Source organism: Acyrthosiphon pisum, chromosome A1, assembly GCF_005508785.2.
Source record: "Acyrthosiphon pisum isolate AL4f chromosome A1, pea_aphid_22Mar2018_4r6ur, whole genome shotgun sequence".
NCBI classification, from domain to species: domain Eukaryota; kingdom Metazoa; phylum Arthropoda; class Insecta; order Hemiptera; family Aphididae; genus Acyrthosiphon; species Acyrthosiphon pisum.
Window position 1 is genome coordinate 17,453,795 of NC_042494.1, and position 21,520 is coordinate 17,475,314.

The window sequence follows — 21,520 nt, forward strand, 5'->3', positions numbered from 1 at the left end:
CACTTTTTAGTTTAAAAAATTATTATTAACATAACCTAAGTATATATTATATTTGTGTATTACACATTTAGAATAGTTGAGTGTAACAATATTCAAAAATATTGTTAAATAAAATCAGTCAAATATTTTTAAATATATTTGACAAATTAAAATTCAATATTCAGCCTCTTTAAATTGGTGAATTTATTTAAACCATTATGTATATTACATACTAAATAGGGACAAAAATAAAGCATGGACATACAAATAATTTAAACAGTATCATTTTAAAGTTATATAAAACCAAAAACCGATCAATAAATAGAAATTTTAATTGATCACAATAAGAATTACAACTGTATTCAAAATAATTTTGTTTGGTGTAAATAAATAAAACGGAATTGAATAATATCACTTCAATATATTAGGAAATTATTAAAATCTATCAAGAATATTGTGTGAAATTTACGCACAACCTTCACAACTAATATTAATATGGTAACATCATATTGGCCACCTAATCTATCTAATTATATGCAAAAAGGTAGCATTGTATTGTATTTACAGCAATTAACATTTACAACTATATGGCAGCTAACAAACAAAATAAAAAAATTGACATATAAACAGAGAACATTTTACAACTAAGAAGTAGTACATAAAAAAAAAAACAAATGTTTATCAGTTATCCAATGTGCATGGTTTGAATGTGTCTCATAAGCTCTTTTCTATCCTCAAATACTTCATCGCAAATATCACAAGAAATAACTTCTGCAAATACAGGAGCCATTTCTTCGGTGCTAAGCTCAATATTAGCACCAACCTCTTCAACATAATCTGTATCAAACACTAGTTCTGTTTCAACCATACAATCACTATTTGAATCAATATTTTCCACGATTAAAGACAAATGATCATCATATTCACTATTATTTTCAACATAATATTCTACTCCAGGTTCATCAGGAAAACCAATGTTACAAATGTCACCGATGTTATCTAAATCTTCTACGTTAAATATTGACTCTATACCAACTCGTTCTAACGTATGGTCTGTTAAATCATCTTCCTCTACAGATATCTGATCTTCAGGTTCTTCTGGATTATCATTTTCTTTCGATTCCTCTCCTAATAATGAATCCATATCTGATGGATTAGATCTTGAAGAATAATAAAGAACAGTAGAACATGTTCTGGTGCACTCTCCGTCTTTAAGTACAAAACAATGTTTTTTTGGTATAGATTCTGATTTGACAACTTCTTTTTTTGGTTCATTTGTCACTTGCTTAGGAGCCTTTGGTTCAGTTCTCACTAACCTGCCATTAACAAGTTTGTAGGTTTTAACTGGCCTTTTAGGAGGACTAGCTACAGTTGGAGGATCGTAAGGCATATCATCCTGTTCCATAATTGATTGCACAGCTTGCTCTTCCGCTGTAGGTACTGGTTCATCTTCACAGCTCTCTGTGTCTGACTGTCCTGACATAACTGTAAAGACTTTTTCTACTAAGCACCATGTGTCTTTTCGATTACCCAACTTGCTCCGGCGCTTATATTTGCGAGGTCCGACCTAAAATAAAGAATTATATTCTGGTTTAATCGAAGCATTCATATTACCTTAATGATAATCTTAAAAAACACCTACAGGAACTACTCTAGATCTTTTAGTATTTTCATCACTGTGCTGAACTAAATGTGAACAAAGCTCCATTGAAGATCGGAACAAATAACCACACACTTTACATTCATAAAAATTTACTTGACCACCCTTTGCCTCAGTTCCAGCATGATGTGCACGAATGTGTTCACGCAATACAACCTAAAATTATATAATAAAAAGTATTGCTATTTGGTTATTATTATAATATTTGAATAATTTTACTCTTTGATTGAATGCCTTTGGACAGACAGGACAAGCATATGGTTTTTCACCAGTGTGTATTCGTTCATGTTTTCGAAGTGTACCACCATCAGCAAAAGCTTTGTTACAATATCTACAACCATAAGGACGTTCTCCTGTATGTATTCGTATATGTATTTGTTGAGATGATCTAGATCCAAAAACCTAAATAAAAATAATACATTTAAATATTATCAAAATAACATCAAAATAAACCAATTACTATAATACAAAAAAACTTTTGTATAAATATTATTTAATAAATTTAAATGAAAAATAAAATTGACCATGCTATTTATTACAATAACATACAAAATGTATGTAACAAATTAAATAAGTAGAAGAGTTCCAGAACACGAAAAAAAGTCTTCATTAATATTCATATTTCATACATAATATTATATACTAGTTGTCCCGCCCAACTAAAATCAATAAATAAAATAACACACATCATTGTAAAATCAACACAATCGTCAATCCACTCTCAGAATTTAAAATTAAGGAAATATATAGTTTATATAGATGTTTTAAGTTCAAATTTTGAAGAAATTAAATAAAGAAATATTTAAATTAACAATTTTAAATATTTTATTGTAAATTATTTAAAAATACTGTTAATACTGAAACAAAAAAATCCAAAAAGTATAGGTTATAGTATTAAATAGCAACAGTTGCTATTTAATACTATAACAGCAGTTACTGCTATTTATTAATCATTTGTATATTGTATTTATTTATCTTAATAATTAAAATTCTGGATCTACATCCCGGACCCCAGTCCGTACATATACCGTACCGTAGCGTAGACATCTGGCATAGATAAATTAAGTGATTATTAGTACCACTGAATAGGATACCGTGATTATACTATCAACTACCATGCATGCGTGTTTGAACATTAGAAGAAGGAAGCAAAACACGACCGGCTAAGCAAAAAAATGAGACCCAGAATTATTGAATCTACCAGAATGCGCGTAAGACTGTAGTGATGTTATTTTACATGTTCAGCATAGGGAATTTATTGTTTTATCATTATTATTATTATTATTATTATTATCTAAATGGTACAACTTATGAATAATTACTATAAATTGTTTTTGTAAGACAAAATCGTCCTCTATCGAATAAATGTGTTTCGAAGAATATGCGACTTAGTCGCCAGTGAAGCTTTAGACTGGTTTTCGGGCGGGGCATGTGCGGACTGAATACAATTTGGTTTGGTGAGTGATTGCGTTCTCTCCTGGCGCGGAGTGTAGTAATTATTTATAAGTTTCATTGTTTGAATAAAAAAACCAATTAGTTCGCTAGGCATTACATATAAAAACGACAAGACTAATACTATGTGCATTCTGGCGAATACGATTATTCTGAAAGATTTATAGTATGAGAGCACAATCGCAGCTGCAGTTCAATAATCCTATCATCTCTGTTACACCAGTGGTTCACAACCTTTCTCAAATCACAACCCCCATTTTTTTATATTTTTTAATATGTGTACTTAAATAAAATAAAATATATGAAAACAAATAAGTAATTGGCATTGTGGCGCAGATGGTCAGACTGATTAATATTATTATTATTTGTTAATATTTTATGTTGTTATTATAGCTGAACCAAAACTTAGGTTATGTGAATTTTATTCATTATTACAAAATTGTAAAAACGTGATCTTAAAAAATATATAAAAATTTGTTACTCAATAAAATATAGTTTTTACTAAAAGAAAACGTAATTGTAGAGTTCATTCTAACCAGATACCTCTACAGCATATTATTGTACGATAAATAATTAAATTAGTTTTATATTTATAATGATATACTTTTATATGAAAAACCATTTTGTTTATTATTTTTGGCGTTCCCCAGGTTGAATACCACTGGTAATACACATTAACACTTTCACGAGTGAAGATTTTGCAATAGTAATTATCACTCTAAAATATCATTGTGTGGTTTATGGATAAGGAATTCATAATTTTTTTTTAGACGATATATTAGTTATGCAATAAAATATGTAATCACAGAAATGTATTATATGCTCAAATTATTATAAACAGTATTAGTCTACACAAGTATTAAGTATTACTTTTTTAAATCGGCCAATACAAAGACAGTTTATGTCTTTGCTTCAAGTTTAGTAAAGTACCTTACAGTTCAGATGACTGAAGTATAATTAATAAAAATTAATAAATCAAGACAAAATTGTACTTACTTTGCCACAACTAGTACAAGGAAATATTTTTTCAGTCAATGAATTTCGTGAAATACTAACAGTATTGGAATGACTAGCTTTGTGATTAATAAGCGCTCGTTTGTCAGCTAATTCTTCACCACATATGTCACAAACAACTCCTTTTTCTCGATGAGTTACCATGTGTCTAAAAAAAAAAACTAATATTTTAATTTTACTACAATTTTAGTTTTATTCATATTTTTATATATAAATAATATATAAAATAATGTTGTTAAAAATACATTACTAATTACCGTTTAAGGCGTGCTCTGGAATGAAATCTTTTACCACACATTATACAATTATTATCAGATGTGTCATGAATCATTAAATGTTTTTGGAGAGCTTTATCGTCTTTACATAGTTTTGCACAAAGTTTACACGAATATTCAGATAAAGAATCAGTATGAATTTGAGATACATGATCAGACAGCTCATCTGTACTATCAAATGTTTCACCACAAGCTAAACATTTTGATTTCTAAACAGTCAATAGATTAAGCTATTTAAATATCTATGCAAATAAGTATTTAAATTTATTTTTCATAAATAATATTAAAATATTAAAATGAGAAAAATAATATACACACTTCTGAAATATTTGTAGGAATCAAATGTTGCTCAGTATGCATTTCTAACTCTGACATAGACTTAAAGAACAATCCACAATGTATACACATGTGTGCTTCTTCGTATATTTCTTCTTCAACGTTTCCAAGTTCTTTTTTCATATGCTGCCTAAATATAAACAAGATTAAATTAAAAAATTAAAATGTTATATAATAACTATTTAACTCTTATATTTAGTTCAAAAAAGAAGTTATCAAAAGTCATATGTTATATTTATTATTTAAGTATATAAGTGTTTTTCTTTTCTTAAGTTATTTATTAAGATTTATCCTTAAATATTTATTTAAATTCAAACATATTATCTAAGATTAGTCTAAAAATGTCGGTAAGATTTATCTTATAGCTATTCTGTTTAGTTCAATTTAGTCATCAAAAACTGAATAATTTACCTTTGATGACGTTTTAAAAAATCAAATCTGTTAAATAATGCCCCACATGAATCACAAGAGTAAGAATCATCGCATTTAGTATTAGCCAATATTGTAAGCTCGTAACTATCTGAATTTGATTTTTGAGTAGTAACAATATTTACACCATCATCAACATGACTAAGACGAGCATGATTAAGAAGAGCTTTTTCACGTGTAAATGAAATTCCACATGGATTACATGTATGTGGTTTAGAGTAAATTTCTGAATTCCAACCAAGAGTAAATAAGCGATCTTTCATTGGACGACCTTTTCCTCTACCCCGACCTTTACCACGGCCACGGTTTTTTGTACTTTGTTCCTGATATATGTCTCCTTTATCTTCAGAATCTTCACCAGGTGTAACACTCCTTCTCTGTATTGGATCCATGAACATTAATTTGTTCATTACTTTTGTAACAGATACATTTTGGCTATCTACAAAAATATTATATTCAAGTTATTATTCATAACTTAATATAAATATTCGGAACAAATGTACTTTACCAATTACCACCCCATGCAAATTTTTCAATTTTTTTTTTTGGAACTTGCTAATACTAACTATTTAAGAAAAATGGTGCAATCATAATTTGTTGGTCGGACATAGTTTCTGGGTTATGGTCTTTGGAAATTGGCAAATTTGCGTTTTTTTACGCATACCCAATACTATAATGCACCACGCTTTTCATTTTTGGTACTTACATATTTTAACCAGTTTAAAACGTTGGTGCAATCAGAATTTGTGGGTTAGATTTTCTTCTACCGACTTTAGTCGCCAGACTCGATAGCCATTTAAAGTAACATAAGTTATATACTCTATTCAGTATTGGATTGAACCGCTTTCGTGCATGCAGATTGACCCACCGAACAGTGCTTGACCACCCATGTGATGTCTATGCGTTCTGACAGTCATCGCCGGCCGTTGTTAGTCGTCAGGTGCCTGTGCTAACGCTCTCATCAATGTGGAGGTTGTGGTAGGGATGCGCGGAAAAAACATGTTTTGGTTAGCTGAGTGGTTCAATCTTATTCTGAATTGAGTATAGAAATATAGCCTATAGGAAGCAAGTTTAAGTATGACAAGTAGTCGCTCCGTATACCTTCCGGCTCCGTGCGTGATAAATTATAGTATATTGGGTATGCGTAAAAAACACACAATGGCTAACTTCCAAAGGCCATAAGATTGAAACTAAGTCCAACAAACAAACTCTGATTGCACCATTGGTCTTAAATAGTTAATATAAGCAAGTTCCAAAAATTAAAAATTTAAAAATTTGCACTGGGTGGTAAAGTGCATTTTAGCCAAATATTCTTAGAAATATAATTGTATACCTAAACCACAATCTGATGGATTATCAGGACCGATATGAATTTTCATATGATTGGCTAAATCACATTTACGACGATAACGAACACCACATAATGCACAACAAAAGGGACGCTCGGATTGATGGGTAACCATATGGTTCATAAGATGTGATTTTCGATTAAACCTCCGACTACAAAAATCACATGGATATGGATTAACAGAAGATGAAGCTTCTTCGCCTTCAGGTATTGGTATGTCAACATCAACAGTTGATGACATACATTTAACATCTGTTTCTAATATGCTAAAACAAAATAAATATCTAAATAAAATATGCTACTTTATTATTTGTATTTATCAGTTATTGCAACTACCATATTTTTTCTAACTTATCTGTCTTACAACCACACCAACAGTCAGAATAAATAACACAATATGCAGTCCTATATATCAGTCTTCAACTAAGAACATTCTTAAGTTTCTCTACATATACCTCCAAAACTCCAATATTGAGGTAAAACTCAGCACTGTTCTAGCGTTTAATAAATCACTTTTGTCGATTTTTATTATTATTTTTGGGGCAACAAATTTAGAGTTTAACTTATTAAGCTTTAGACACATAATTATTTCAATTCGCTGTAGCCTCACAATATATATTTTATTGCTATTAACAACACTTTACAAAAGTCAGTTCCTCTGCCCAACAAAATATAAATTGCAATGCACATAAAAATGAAATATGACTACTAGCAAATCAATTCCTAACACACATATGACATATTTACTATTTAAGTAGTTCAAAGATCAATTGTTAAAAAAGCACTATAAAGTATAAAATAAGTGATCTAGAATGAACCTATTAGATGTTTTAGAAGCTTATTTGGTAAAAAGTTAATTGATTAACACTTTAAAAAACATGATGTACCTAACTATATATATTTAAGTTTTAAATATTTTTAAATGGATACTACAATTTTCTATTACTTTAACACTAAAATAATAATACAATACAGAAAAAAAAATTGATTAATTAACACAATTCTTATTTGTGTTATTTAATATGCATTATGACTTATGAGTTACGACTATGTATTGTATTGTGATAAACATCTAATTTTAAACTTTAGATGTTAAATAGTATATAATTTATCATATACTCTGTCTACGTTTCACATTAAATTGTCATAACCATTGGCGTTATAATAAGGCATTTGTCAAAAAAAATATATAGTATAAAAATAAGAGTTAGTAGAGTAAAAAAAAAGGAAAATATCAGGTAAAGAAACTACTGCAACCACTGAAATCATTTTCTGCAGATATTACTGGAGACATAACTCATAAGCAACCAAATCACAAGTACAATTACTCATTCACAGGTGAACAGGTAATAGGTTATCTCACCTGTAACTACTGGCCAAAAAACTTGTCATTCAGTTGCCGGCAGTCAATCATTGGTTAAACATGAACAGAGTATACTCGTTATGGAACTTTAATCAAAACTCACTTGTCAATATCGGTAGAGCGGTTCATGTCCCAACTTTGAGTGATTATCTCCTGCTCGGGGCATTCTTGAACTACTACTTCTTCTTGGACATCAAAATAATTTTGGTATTCCTCTTGGGTCATTTGTTGGACTTCATCATCACTAGACTCAAATAAATCACTAGGCTCTTGTTTGATTTCCTGCTCTTGATCCATTTCCTATACAATCAAATATAGTTTAAGATGAAAATGTAAAATGTGATTAGGTAGTGTTTGATTTAGATTGTTAAAACCAATCTGCTACCTTAAAATTATCACTGAATGAAGATATGGCGGCTAAGTATTGTAACCCATCGGCATATGGCACAGATTCCATGACCGCTCTAGTCATATTATTGAGCTCATTTGTACGTGTACCACTGTTGGTGAAATATGAGGACCCAATGGTTTGTATTAAACAATCGTCTGATGACAAACCGTCAATGTCATCCGGACTGAAAAACTCGGTCTTGACAAGAGAGTCAACAACAGTGCCTGGACATAAAATATTGTCCTTCCTATCAAAATCTAGTGTTTGGTTACCAGAATGGACAGACACAATTTCTTCAACAAAGTCAGTGTCCATGGTGAAACAGGGTCTGGGTGGTGGTTATGGGAATATCTAAAATGAAACATATCTTATGTTTGAATGTGAATGATTGTCCATACCCTCAACAATAACTGAGAACCAAGTACCAACTAGTCCACATCGAACACAAAAAAAGTAAAAATGGTACACAAACACTGAAATACTACAGCCAGATATGATATTAAAATCAAATTCCGATTCCCCCAGATCATCCCCATCCAAGATCTATAAAGATCTGCTTTAAATATCTTGATCGCCATCCAAATGAAATTCTAGAATATACGTATTAAGTATTCACGTATACGACATGGGTACGTTATAACAAACGATCGGGATGGACGGGGACATATTACTATATTATTATTATATTTGTAGTTGGGAAATGGTACTCAATAGTCAATTGTATACAGCAGTCAGTACACACTACGCAATTACTACGAATTCCGAAAATCGGCGACGACCTATCGGGCCGTACCGATCCGACCGAGTAAGCGATTTCCCACCGAGAAAATATTATTATTATTTACCCGAGTCCAGACTATAAGTCTATAACCTAAAAAATTCTGTTCGACGTCTTTTCCTCCATTATTATTTATTTTTCATGGTTAGTTTTTAATTATTGTTTCTCGCACATATATATATTCATAAAATTTGCGTGTCCTGTGGAGGAATTTCGATTTTTATAATTATTATTAATCATTTTCGACGTTCGACGGGATAACCGGAGAACCCTGAGCGCGCACTCGACGCGACGAAAACGTTCCCTGGCCCAGGCCGTGTCACTTCCGCCGTCGGCGGACATGTTTGTTCCGTCGACGATTTTGTACTTTTGTCCCTAACCTAATAAAATTTCGACAATGTCAAATGTACTCACCCCGCCACGCAGCCTCTCGTCGGACGTACGCCGAGTTACGTTATTCCGGGTCGTTTTCCGCCGTGGAACGCGTATTTTTAACGCGTAAATACTGATCGACAGCAATATGACGCCATTATACGTATACAAAATATACAAAATACATTCGTCGAAAGTCCTCCACCATCCCCACTCCCCGCCACAAGTCATCACCCGGCACCCGTAGACCATCACAAAGACCATTGATGTTGCAGTGTCGACGGGCCGCGGTCGACCACTGATCATGGAACAGAAACATCGGCTGCTGAGCACGAACACAGAACAATGATAATTGATAATAGATTACTATAATAGTATAATACAAATACTTTTTCAATATTAGTTATTACTCACATTACAAACAACAGCTTCAGTTGTTGAGTTTCTAATTTCTATACTTCTATCTTCCTACTTCTAAGAGTACTGAGCACGGCTATAGATAATATTATCTATAGCCGTGGTACTGAATAGGCAGTTCTAGGCAGTATCGTAGAAAATATATTAAACTATACCCTGTTCCAAAAGAGAAGACACCAGATTTACGTAGCAAAACCGGATTTGTCTGTGGCCGCCTGGTGTCTTCTCTTTTGGAAAAGGGTATAGACTTGTAGCTTCACTCCGATTCCCCAATAATATTATGGCCCGGTTGTACAAAAATATATTAGTTCAATAAATTGAGTTGGTGAATCAATAAAAATTAAAATACGATGCACAAAGCCATAATTACTATATCGGAAATAGTGAAACTAATACTAATAAAATATAGTATAATATTATTTATTATTATGTTAATATACTAATAATAATAATATTTACTATTTAGTCATAACCAAATAACTACGGGCTATAAACTATTAACCAAGTTATACCAATTACCAGTATTAATGTCTTTTAGGTCTACTTTTGTTAGTCGTTTGACGTCAATTTTCTGTAGCAGATAGGCAACAGTATTATAAATTTTGGAATTTTGGATCTATATACCATAAGCACAGGGCACAAATTATAAATAGACTTTCATATAATCAGATTATCTGTGCTATTACTATATTATAGTATTTACAAGTCGATTACAGTCAGCTGCAGACTACACTACTGCAGCCATTGACTATTGTCATGACTGTCACAAAACAAAACTATGTTTGACTATGTCATGACTGGAGCCTGCAATAGTTACTAACGTAACCAGTGTCATCTCGTGACAATTTTGTCATGTGTCATCTCAGTTAATGCGCATTGCACTATTACATAAAAATTAAAAGCATACTGCACAGTCATTGTGCATACTGCACGTCTGCACATATACTGCAATTGAGCAATTCACAAGTGCATAACGCACTCAACGTCTCAACACTTATAAAAAAACGAGCAAATCTGCAAATGGCTGATTTTTATAAGGCGGCTCGTTATTTATCGACTATTCTCGGTTAGACACGATCGCAAATAAACCGTTACGTTTCGAAATCGAGATATCGAAATTCCCATTGGCCCAACACGCATTGGTGGGGGTGATGAAGAAAATGAAACGTTAAAATGGCTACCTTTGTCCGTGCCGACCGTCTTACAATTATTATTGTATGCCACGACAGAAACTGAATTATACTGATATCGTTTTTATTATTGTTGTGAAATTTTATTTTGAATTCTCTCCTATCGCAGATTTACGGAGGCAATCCCGTTTATCCATTACCTAGTCACAATATCCGTTAGTCGTTATACATTCGGTCGGCGTCCGAAATTCCAAATATCCAAAATAAAAATATAAAATATCCATTCGCGAGTAACGGTAACGCGGATTGCGTACTGTGCCATTGGATTTCATCCATTGTTTGGTCCACTGAGACAAATATGAGTTCTGTAAGTATTATCACCGTACGTTCGTTGCTTTCGTGGTCATAATATTCTTTGTTTGACGTTTATTCTGTTCTTTTTAGATTTCCAACGTCGAAAACCTGTCACCCCAGACTATCCGCAGGCTAGTACGGGAACAAGAAGAACTGATAAAAGACCCTCCGGAAGGCATACGGATTGTCGTCAACGATTCTGATGTCACCGACATCCAAGCATTCATTGACGGTCCCGGTATGTTAATAAATTATAAGTTTTGAAACGAACACTTCTGATAAAATCAATTAAATGTGTTCTGTTTTTATTGCACAGCGGGTACACCGTACGCGGGCGGTCGGTTCAATGTAAAATTGGTGTTGGGAAAAGACTTTCCGCATACACCTCCTAAAGCATATTTCCTTACCAAAATTTTCCATCCAAACGTAGCTAGCAGTGGTGAAATATGTGTCAACACTTTGAAAAGGGATTGGAAACAAGATTTAGGAATAAAACATATTCTTCTTGTAAGTTATGTAATATATTTCATTAAAAATGTTGTCTGATCAATTTTTTTTTGTTTTGTAGACGATTAAATGTTTATTAATAGTACCAAATGCAGAATCCGCTTTAAATGAAGAAGCTGGCAAACTACTATTAGAAGAATATGATCATTATTTCCAAAGAGCGCAAATGATAACAGAAATTCATGCTCCGGTATACATTTCAGTTTTTAATTTGTATATGTATTTTTTAAATTTTAAGATAATATTATTCTAATCGATTCATAAAAAAAAAATTGTGTAACCTTACTCGTTAAGTGAAGCAACCAATCTTAACAAGACATAAACGTTGTATAAGAGTTTAATATAAGCCTATGCATTGATATTTAATTATATAAAAATAAAACTGGTCTTATACTATGTTCCAAAAGAAATACATAAACTTCTGACCACTTATGTCTGGCCCAGTGCAGAGATATTGCCGCAACATTAAACCTGTAATGTTGTCCTTGAAAAACATTGCCTTTAGTCTTTACCAATTGAGCAAAGTAGCTGCCAGTCACAATGCACAGGAGTAGGTATTTTCTTTTGGAACAAAATAAGACTTGGTTTGTAATGTATTGATAATTATTTAGTTAAATCAGTAAATAATTTTTAAAATATTAAATAGTTTATAATATAAATATGTACAATTCAATTCTTTATTCCAATGCTTCATACTATTCATTTTATTAGTAATTTTTTACCTAAAACTCTTATTTAATGAATTTAAAAATCAACAAATTCAATAGCTTAAACAGAATTTGTTTACAATAATCGTTGTTTCATAATTGCATTAATTATTGCAGATACCTAAAAGCATGAAGATAGGACGAGAAGAAGATTCAAGTGATGGTCCATTAGCAAAAAAACATGCTGGTACTAAAACATTAGAAAAGAAAAGAATTTCTAAAGATAAAAGGAAAACATTGAAAAGACTTTAGATTATGAATATTTAAACTATATTATATTGGATGAAACCCAAACGAACGTCGTCATTATATTTTATAGCTCCTTGAAACCCTACTAAGAAAACTAGATTTTTCCAATTTGTGTATTTTTTTGTTCGGTTGCTGTGTAATAAAATTAAGTTTCAATTATTTTGTGAATTCAAACAAGTGTTAAGCTAATTCAAAATTTGTAACCTGTATGTATATAAAATATTTAATAGATAATTTATTATAATATAAAATGTTCTAAAAAGTGATTATATTTTGTTCCTTATATATCAGAATGTTTCAAAAATAAATAATTCTATATAAGTAAACATGTTCAAATTATGTTCATAGGGATAGGTAAAACCTCTCGTCACTATTATTCATAAATATATCATAAAAACAACGAACCAAAAGTAGTTTTCATACTTTAGGCCTTGCAAAAATTAAAAGTACTTAAGATCCATATTCTATTACATAAATAATGAATGAAACAAATAATTCCACCTTCTCGATGCTAAATGACAATATTATTGACATTAAGTATGCAGTTATCTCCTACTGTCTTGTCTGTGATCTAGTTAATATTACATTTAAATTAACGTAATATTGGAAAACCTGAATAATTTGCTAAGATCTAAAAACTCCTACATTAGATTATAAAGTTTAAAAAAAGAAGCCATTATTATTTTAAGTTTCATTTTAAATTCAATGTCTACAACACAAAACAATTTGTTACGCTCTATTCAAAACCACCGGTTATCAGAGAACCCCACCCACTTTACAATCAGTATCAGTACCACAGAACAACTGAAGTACTGAAGATGGATAATAAGAAAACCGTTGAGTGCCAGAGCTCAGTAGGAATCGAAGTAAGCACACTTTATTTTGCAAGACATAGTTTTATCCTAGATTTATAATGTACATAATAATGATATATTATACCAAACCACTATTTTTTTGATCAGCTTTGTATAAAAAAACAAAATACCTCAAATTAAATATCAAAATAAATTATAGGGCAAAAATGTAGAGGAATTTAAGCCATTTTAATGATTGTATGTAATGACATAAAAAAAATAAATGTATTACAATAAAAAAGTTTATATTTTGCATGAAAACATAAGGGGAATAATATACAAGTCATTGGAAAGTAGTTAAATTGTAAAAGTGTATAATTGCAGGTTCAATTTACTTTAACCTAATATAAATTATTACGAGTTATTTTAGTTAATAACTAATAACACTGTTTTAATTGTCAAACACTATTAAACTTAAAAATAGATATTAGAAAATAAAGAAATAAGTACATCAATCAGTTATTCTTGCTTTTGATAAAGCTATCAAGTTGTGCATCTAGTTCATCTTTATTTGGCATCTTTTTTTCATTATTCCTGCCACCTCTGCTACTGCCCCCACCTCTTCCCCTGCTGTTGCCTCGAATGTTACCACGACCGCCTCTAGTGTTACCTCGGTTACCTCTAACTCCTATAAAAAAATTAAAGTTAAGACATATTGTTTCTAAATAAAACAGCAAAATTAAAACTTACCACCACGAGTACCCCGGACTGGTAATTGGGCTGGTCTACTCAGACGTGTAGCAAGATTAGCAACAGTAGATAAGTCTGTAGCAAGTTCTATCTTCATGGGACGACCTTAAATGAACAATTACTAATTAATTAAAAACACTATAAAAATATATTTAAAATAAATACCATCCAGGGGAACGTTGTTATATTGACGAACTGCTTTTAACGCAGCATTCTTACTATCAAAAACGACATCAGCTGTACCTAAAGACCTTCCTGATCTATCATAGTGAACTGTAGCAGTTTTTAAAGGCCCAAATTCATCAAAAAGTTCCTGTAAAAAAAAAAAAAACACTAAAATAGACCTTTTACATTCAACACCACTTAATATATAACCATCCATGCCAATACTAAACAGTAAACAATCATTCACAAGATAAGTTTTAAAGTTCATAAATCCAGAAAGTCATAAAATTATCAAGGAATATACTAAAGTTTAGATTACTTTTTAAAAAGTCTCTAGATACTGAGAGAAAATGACAGCAGCAAATTTTTTTTAATCATCAAGTAATATCATTACTTTATTTTAATCAATCAGCAGTGTAGCTTCAGAAGTCTGATGTTGTTTATAAGGCGATGATGGAGATGATGATAGTGATGGTGTTGGTTGTAATTAAAGCTTCCTTGTGTAATATTAGGTTTTCTCTTAAATTACGTATATTTATTTTTAATATCTGGCTAAAAAGGTTATTAACTTTTCAAAAATTCTTTGATCATCGTTGCAAAATGTTTTTTCCACAGATTTTCAGTTCATTAATCTTGACATGATAGTTTAATAATAAAAGGTATCAACAATTCTTTTTTTTAATTTTTAAATATTTATTTTTTCTTGATATGTATTTCTTCTTTAAATGATACTATTAATAATTCGGTTTTATTAGTCGAAACCAGTAAATATATTATTATTCTTAAAATGTATTTCTTCTTCAAATGATACTATCAATAATCTGGTTTTATTAGTCGAAACCAGAATATACATTTATTTTTCTTAAAATGTATTTTTCTTTGAATGATACAATATCAATAATTTGGTTTAATTAGTCGAAAAAATTATTATTTTCACTCTGTTTAACTCTTGCAAATACAGTGTATAGGATTTTAATGATTCAATAAAAGTTAAAAATTCTCAATTATTTAACTGAACAATTCATTTTCTCCTGGGAAGATAAATTATCTGTAATTCTGAATTCTCCAATATATCAGCAGCATTGTTGAAGTACGCATCTTAATTTGAATTATCAATAAAAATCAAACACAGAAGATCCATTGAATCCAACAACAAAACAACAAAAACCAAAAACTCATCAAGACTCATTCAAGAAAAATCACCAAAATTAGTTATAATCTCAATAACTATAGTTCCCAACTATTTTATTTCCAAATCAGTACCTCATAAATTTGTCATATCACTATATAACAGTAATATTCAAAGACTCAGAAATTGATATTTTATTCATAAACATATCATTCAACATAACTTTGTTATTGGACGGTTTTCCAATAATAAGAAAGTGTTTAATAAAAAAAAATTAGCCTAATATAATTTTATTTTATACTATCGATAGTAATAGCACAATAAAATTGTGATTTTAGCAACAGGTACACCAAATGTGTAATTTTGAATAAATCTTCTTCTAGTTGTGACAAAATGACTTCTGTTTAAAGATGTAGATGTTGTTATGTTTTTCTTAAATGTCGGCGTAGAATCAATGTATTTAATGATGTAGATAATTTTCAAATATTTTAAATGTGATGTTTTTAAAACAAAAATAAATTAATACAATTGGTGTACCCGTGAAAAATACTTTTCAAAACGCCATGTGCATTACTTAAATTAAAATTGTCACTGTCCATGCTTGTCAATAATTCAGTGAAGCACTCATGACTACCATAATATCTTAAGACACTATGATAAATATAGCAATTTAAAATATGTCAACTCGCATATTCAAAAATGAGTTACAAAATATCATGTTTAGTAGTCAGTGGCATTTTAATATTGGGCCATTTTCCCAGAATTAAATTTAGGCAAAAAAATATTTCACTAGTTGTAGTGAAAACCGAATTCTTTTGTAATAATTATATCTTGAGTAGCCAGGTATAGAAATTATAAAGAGAAAACACTGTCCATGGGTCGTTCTCGGACGGCAGTTACAACACAAATGAAACCCCAGCTTTGAACCAATAGTGGATCTAACATGTGGCGAACATTCTATCTAGGTATCTTCAAGCTGCAATCGGCTGAAGATGCCTGGAAAAATAATGTTTTCGAATTTATTCACATTAAATAATAAATTCAGGCCTAAAAGTAGTTTAATTTGCAGATATCTATTGTTTAATAAATTGTTTTATATCCCAAGGTTATAAAAACTTTACTCCACATTTCAATTAATAAGAAATTTATTAAAATTGAAGTGCTCGTCTTGATTTACTTAAAGCTTGTTAAGTTTTTAGATCAATTAAATTACAGTTGATATTAAGTATAGAACTAAACATTTAACAATTAATAATAAGTATTAAAATAACAAAAATTAACATTAGATATTTCTTCTAAAATGTTTATGATAGTAAATAAACCACTTATAACGGCATTTATATATCCGTGAAACAAATATATTATTAACTGTACCCAAACATTACTATTTAAATAAAACAAAATAAATGTTTGAAAAATAGTTAATTACCAAATTAAATTAGGAACAAAAATGAAACAGGCATTTCAAAGTGTTATTAATAAGAAAACATTGACAAATAAATCTAGGTTTTAATCTTAATCAAACCTGTATATCTGTTGATGTAACCCCAAAATCCAAATTTGATATGACTATCTTATGAATATTGGTAGTCGATAGACCACCCCTCATTTGTTGTCTTTTAGGTCCTTCGTACATATCATGAGTCCATGATCCATTCACATCACCCTAAAAAAATATAGTTATAAATAAATAAACATATGAATCATTAATATATAATAATAATAATAATAATAATAATAATATTATAAATAATGTAATATAATATATTACATCTAGGGAACTCTGATATAATACATTCACTGAGCCCATATTTTGTGTTTGAGCTATTCTTTAGTGATCATAGGAATTTTCAGGCATGACAATATATTATCAGTTTTGTACTGAACACTTATTGAAATTTGTATAAACCATGATGCACAATTCAATTTACCCATCTACCCACCCAACTACATTTGTGGATATCAGCATTTGGAATTTGAAGACAACTTAACTTATAATTATATTATTGCTTACAATAATTTAACTACCCATCCAAAAAATGTCCACCATGAAACCTAGGAGTCATAAAAACCCTTTATCCCGCAACCGAATGAACTGAAAAGTTGTTTGATTGTTCTAACTAATACTAATGAATATTAATTGCCTATCACCTTTGGTACCTTTATTCAATGGTTCTCCCCATTCACCCGCTATTAAAACCGGTTTCCATATAGCATGTCACAAGGGGATGGACAGAACCCCGATTTTAGTTAGGCCACGGCATGTTTGGACTGTTCTCTCATGAAACAGAGTACTGAGTATAGATACTAATTTAGTTAGCTTTGTAATAATATATATAAACAGCAGTTGTCAAATTACAGATGGTAAGTTTTCAAACACACCAAGTGATTGTTACAGTATACGTAAAATAGGAGGGATACAGGCATACAGCTACCCCTCTTAACTTTAAGAATATACGTTGTGTACCCATAGCATTATAAGCTATAGCTCTACCCTCGGTGTAAATACATCACACTGCGGCACACTGTTTGTTACAATTGTCCAAAACATATTGATTGTTGACAACAACCAACCCATCATTCTGCCGAAGAAAATAAGGCATAAACACCAACTAGGTATGTCTTATGATATAGTTCCACCATACGATTTCTATGACGATGAATTACTGTTTGTTTAATCGGAAAAAGTAATAACCAATACTCTTTCCTCCACATGCAAACAGAATGGTTACTTCGTGGAAATAGCTCTTACAAACATGCGGCGACCCAAAATAGTCGCTAACAAAAGCTCGACGACTTTCACGTGCTTCTCACCTTGGAATAAGGACTAAATCCATTTGAACGCCTGGCCATCGGTCTGCCTCTACGGATAGGGCCACCGCCACCGCCACCAGCACCATTTGATCGGAAATTCGATCCTCCGCCACCACCGCCTCCGCGTTTGACACCGCCGCCTCTAGAACCGCCTTGTCTTCCGCCACCACGACGTCCGCCGCGAGACGTTGACCGTTTGCTCTTGATAAGTTCGTCTAAGCTCAAGTCCATCTTGAGTCGATTGCGGCGAAAAATTTATTTAGTAAGCGCAAACCTGAAACCACGCTCAGGGGTCTGCAGTGAAAAATGTATAACAAAAATGGCCGCAACGCAAACAATCGTCAACAACAAATCACAATGTTACGAAGTTACTAGTTACTCGTTTCACGAACCACGGTTGCCACTACTCACTAGCTTTTGTACTTTACGTCCGTACCTGTTTATACAAATTACAGTGCGCCACTGCGGTAGACCGGACATTGGACATGTTTGGTATTTGTGTTTAATTGGTGAAGTGATGAGTGGTGGGAGAGCCTACAACCGTCGTGTACAAAAAAATATCCAAAGTGATTACGTTGGACACACTGATAAAATGGCGCCAATAATTTGAATACAAAAGAATAATAATAAATTATAATTTTACCACAGCTTCGGTGGGGTGAGTGCGAAGCCGCATCCTCTCACCCAGTTTAAACATTTCAAAAGACTTTTCCTTCTGTTATAGTCATAGATGATAGATCATACCACAAATATATAAAAATGTATATATTATATATATATATTTATATATCTGTGGAATTGACATAATATGAAACTTGATAGATGATGGTAAGAACATTATATGTTTATAATATAATATCACATATTATGTGAGGTTTACGATAACTCAGTTTTGAAATTTGTGTGATAAGCATTTTTAATTTAAAAAAAAGGAGGGTAAGAGGATGTCACTCTGCTGTACAGTAGATTACAAGTGGGTCACTGTATAATGGATGGTATTAAATTTGAATTCAATGATATAATATCATTGTATAAGAAAAACGATTCTGAGCGGAGACGGTATGTCAGTCTAGGTATAAGACTTATTATAAACTCATCTATGGTATTAAAAAAAGTTGACCTATAATAGGTACCTATAATAAATTCCAAATTAATCATATCACAATATTCATTAAGTACTTATAAAGTTATAACGCGTTATACATCAACAACAAACCGTGATACTATCATAGATATATAATAGTATACATTAGAAGTTTCAAGTACCCACGAATAATTTTATACAATCAAAACAAAATAACTAAAATAGTTATTCTAGGTATTTAAATATCTAATTTCGTCCAAATTTGAACTTAAAATGAGTATAAAAATAAACTGTGCTTATGTGTTTTAACAGAATTAACTACTTATGTGGAATCTTGTTTTAAATTTTCAATCCTTAGATATAAAAGTTGACCATTTTATAAATTTTTACGCTTTTTTACCCAACAAACAAAATTTTATTGATATTTATAGAAAAAAAAACTAAACAAATTGAAAACTGAGAATGTCCGTAAGCAGCTCAAAAAAAGTCAAAATATTTTCAAAATTTTATGGTGTATAAAAAATGAAAATATTAACATTCAGTGAAATTTTCAAATATCTACAGTCATTCGTTTTTTAATTACAATTAAATAAGAAAATCGTCACATGAGAAATCGAGCGAATATCAAATGTTGTAAAAATATGAATTTCAAACGCTCATAAAAATTTAATTTGACCTTCTTGTAGACATTTTTTTTTTGATAAAGGTCCTGTAAGCCCCTTCCACGATCTTTGCCAATATAAACTAGATAATCCTAATGTTCCATTTCCTGGCAAGCTAGGAAGGTATTTGATTTTCGCTAAAGAGCGTTTATAATGTTTCAGTGGCGTAAATGTGTAATTACGGGGGGGGGCAGGGATTTTGATGTCGTATCCCCCCCCCCATCATCTTCTCATCAGGCTATCAGAGACGCAGTCCGGTCCAACAATTTTACTTATAACTATTCACCCACTATTATATTAGGCCTATATAGAAGAGAAAACATGTATCCAATAGTAAAATTTGTAGGCCTTGATTATAATTTAAGAACACTCTGAATTTATACACAGATTTTTGAAAGAAATTATTATTTATAGCCTTATAGGTACCTAGTTGATGATGCCTAGGATGTCCATGGCCACTATGCCCCCTAAACTTGGGGACATAAATTATTTGGATGTGGGGTAAAAGGGATTGTCTTTATTCCTCTCTAAGTCTCAAAGGAGAATACAAGAGATATCAAAGAGTGTAAGAGGGAACTATCGATGTGGGCGATGTGGCTTCAAGAGGGGAAGTGGGAAGTTGACGATTGACCACATATTCATAGTACAGTAAATTTTAAGCAAGCTTCATAAATATAATAAAGATATACCATATACGTTTAGTGTTCGTGGATTTCAAACAAGTTTATGATATTATAATTTCGTGAGAAATTATGGAAGATCCTGAAAAACTAAGAAATACCAACTAAAATTGTAAACTTAAAAAAGTTATGCAATAATAACACAAAGTGTGTAATCAGGGTACACGTTGAGCTTTCAGATTCTTTTGAAACCGATAAAAGACTAAGACAGGGTGATGCTTTATTAACTATTTTTTAATCTAACATTTGAGAATGCAACAACAATGCAGAATGGAAGTCATACACTCTATTACAGCCTATGCAGACGATATGTAATAATCATGGGCGATAAAAAAGAGGATGTTACAGATAGTATGTCTAGCTTAATGAGAGTAGGCAGATATTTGGCATTGTCGGTGAATGAGGAGAAAATAAATATATGTGTATTATATACTCAATAGTAATATGTATAAGCATACAAAATGATGAGGACGAGTCAGACTGGAAAGTTGATAGAATATCTTTTCAACAAGTACAGGTATTAAAATACCTTGGGGTCAATTGTCAATATAAACAATAGGAACTACATTTAACTATATTTTGTTATGCATGCATAAAGAAGTTAAGCTCCACTTGAAAGCAGGAAATGGTTGATACTTTGCCATGTGCCCATGTCACACTTGGTTAAGCCAAAATGAATGG

At 31.1% G+C, this 21,520-nt stretch overlaps 3 protein-coding genes across 6 annotated transcripts; 1 reads left to right on the top strand and 2 right to left on the bottom strand.

Annotated features, from left to right (window-relative positions):
• Nucleotides 1-380: 380 nt before the first annotated feature.
• Nucleotides 381-9,630, bottom strand: LOC100159052 (zinc finger protein 569). Of its 4 annotated transcripts, none has more exons than XM_001944995.5 (11): nucleotides 9,440-9,630; nucleotides 8,242-8,598; nucleotides 7,960-8,156; nucleotides 6,479-6,759; nucleotides 5,128-5,584; nucleotides 4,699-4,846; nucleotides 4,363-4,589; nucleotides 4,088-4,253; nucleotides 1,859-2,041; nucleotides 1,622-1,795; nucleotides 381-1,546 (listed from the first exon to the last, which is right to left on the bottom strand). In XM_001944995.5, exons 2-11 carry the CDS (start codon nucleotides 8,560-8,562, stop codon nucleotides 665-667), a joined length of 3,036 nt encoding a protein of 1,011 aa, XP_001945030.2. In that variant the 5' UTR covers nucleotides 8,563-8,598; nucleotides 9,440-9,630; the 3' UTR covers nucleotides 381-664. The 4 variants fall into 4 exon arrangements, with proteins under 4 accessions (XP_001945030.2, XP_029342614.1, XP_008185464.1 ...); XM_029486754.1 differs by having other exon boundaries at nucleotides 8,242-8,471; nucleotides 9,440-9,629; XM_008187242.3 differs by lacking the exon at nucleotides 9,440-9,630 and adding an exon at nucleotides 9,093-9,423.
• Nucleotides 9,631-10,984: 1,354 nt separating this feature from the next.
• Nucleotides 10,985-13,087, top strand: LOC100167236 (ubiquitin-conjugating enzyme E2 S-like). The gene is given in 5 exon segments (NM_001167951.2): nucleotides 10,985-11,311; nucleotides 11,389-11,536; nucleotides 11,615-11,805; nucleotides 11,867-11,995; nucleotides 12,630-13,087. Coding segments are annotated over 5 exon segments (612 nt in total). The 5' UTR covers nucleotides 10,985-11,302; the 3' UTR covers nucleotides 12,765-13,087.
• A 759-nt stretch (nucleotides 13,088-13,846) lies between these two features.
• LOC100165216 (THO complex subunit 4) lies at nucleotides 13,847-18,877 on the bottom strand. Its single transcript, NM_001162183.2, is given in 5 exon segments — nucleotides 13,847-14,243; nucleotides 14,306-14,410; nucleotides 14,471-14,618; nucleotides 17,125-17,265; nucleotides 18,414-18,877. Coding segments are annotated over 5 exon segments (798 nt in total). The 5' UTR covers nucleotides 18,645-18,877; the 3' UTR covers nucleotides 13,847-14,070.
• Nucleotides 18,878-21,520: the final 2,643 nt, after the last annotated feature.

Excerpts from the sequence above, each read along its gene's own strand:
- LOC100159052 (XM_001944995.5), bottom strand. The coding sequence starts at position 8,562 with ATGGACACTGACTTTGTTGAAGAAATTGTGTCTGTCCATTCTGGTAAC. Across the intron at positions 8,157-8,241 it reads CATTCAGTGATAATTTTAAG|GAAATGGATCAAGAGCAGGA; the intron begins GTAGCAGATTGG and ends TTGATTGTATAG. Across the intron at positions 2,042-4,087 it reads CTTGTACTAGTTGTGGCAAA|GTTTTTGGATCTAGATCATC; the intron begins GTAAGTACAATT and ends ATTTTTATTTAG.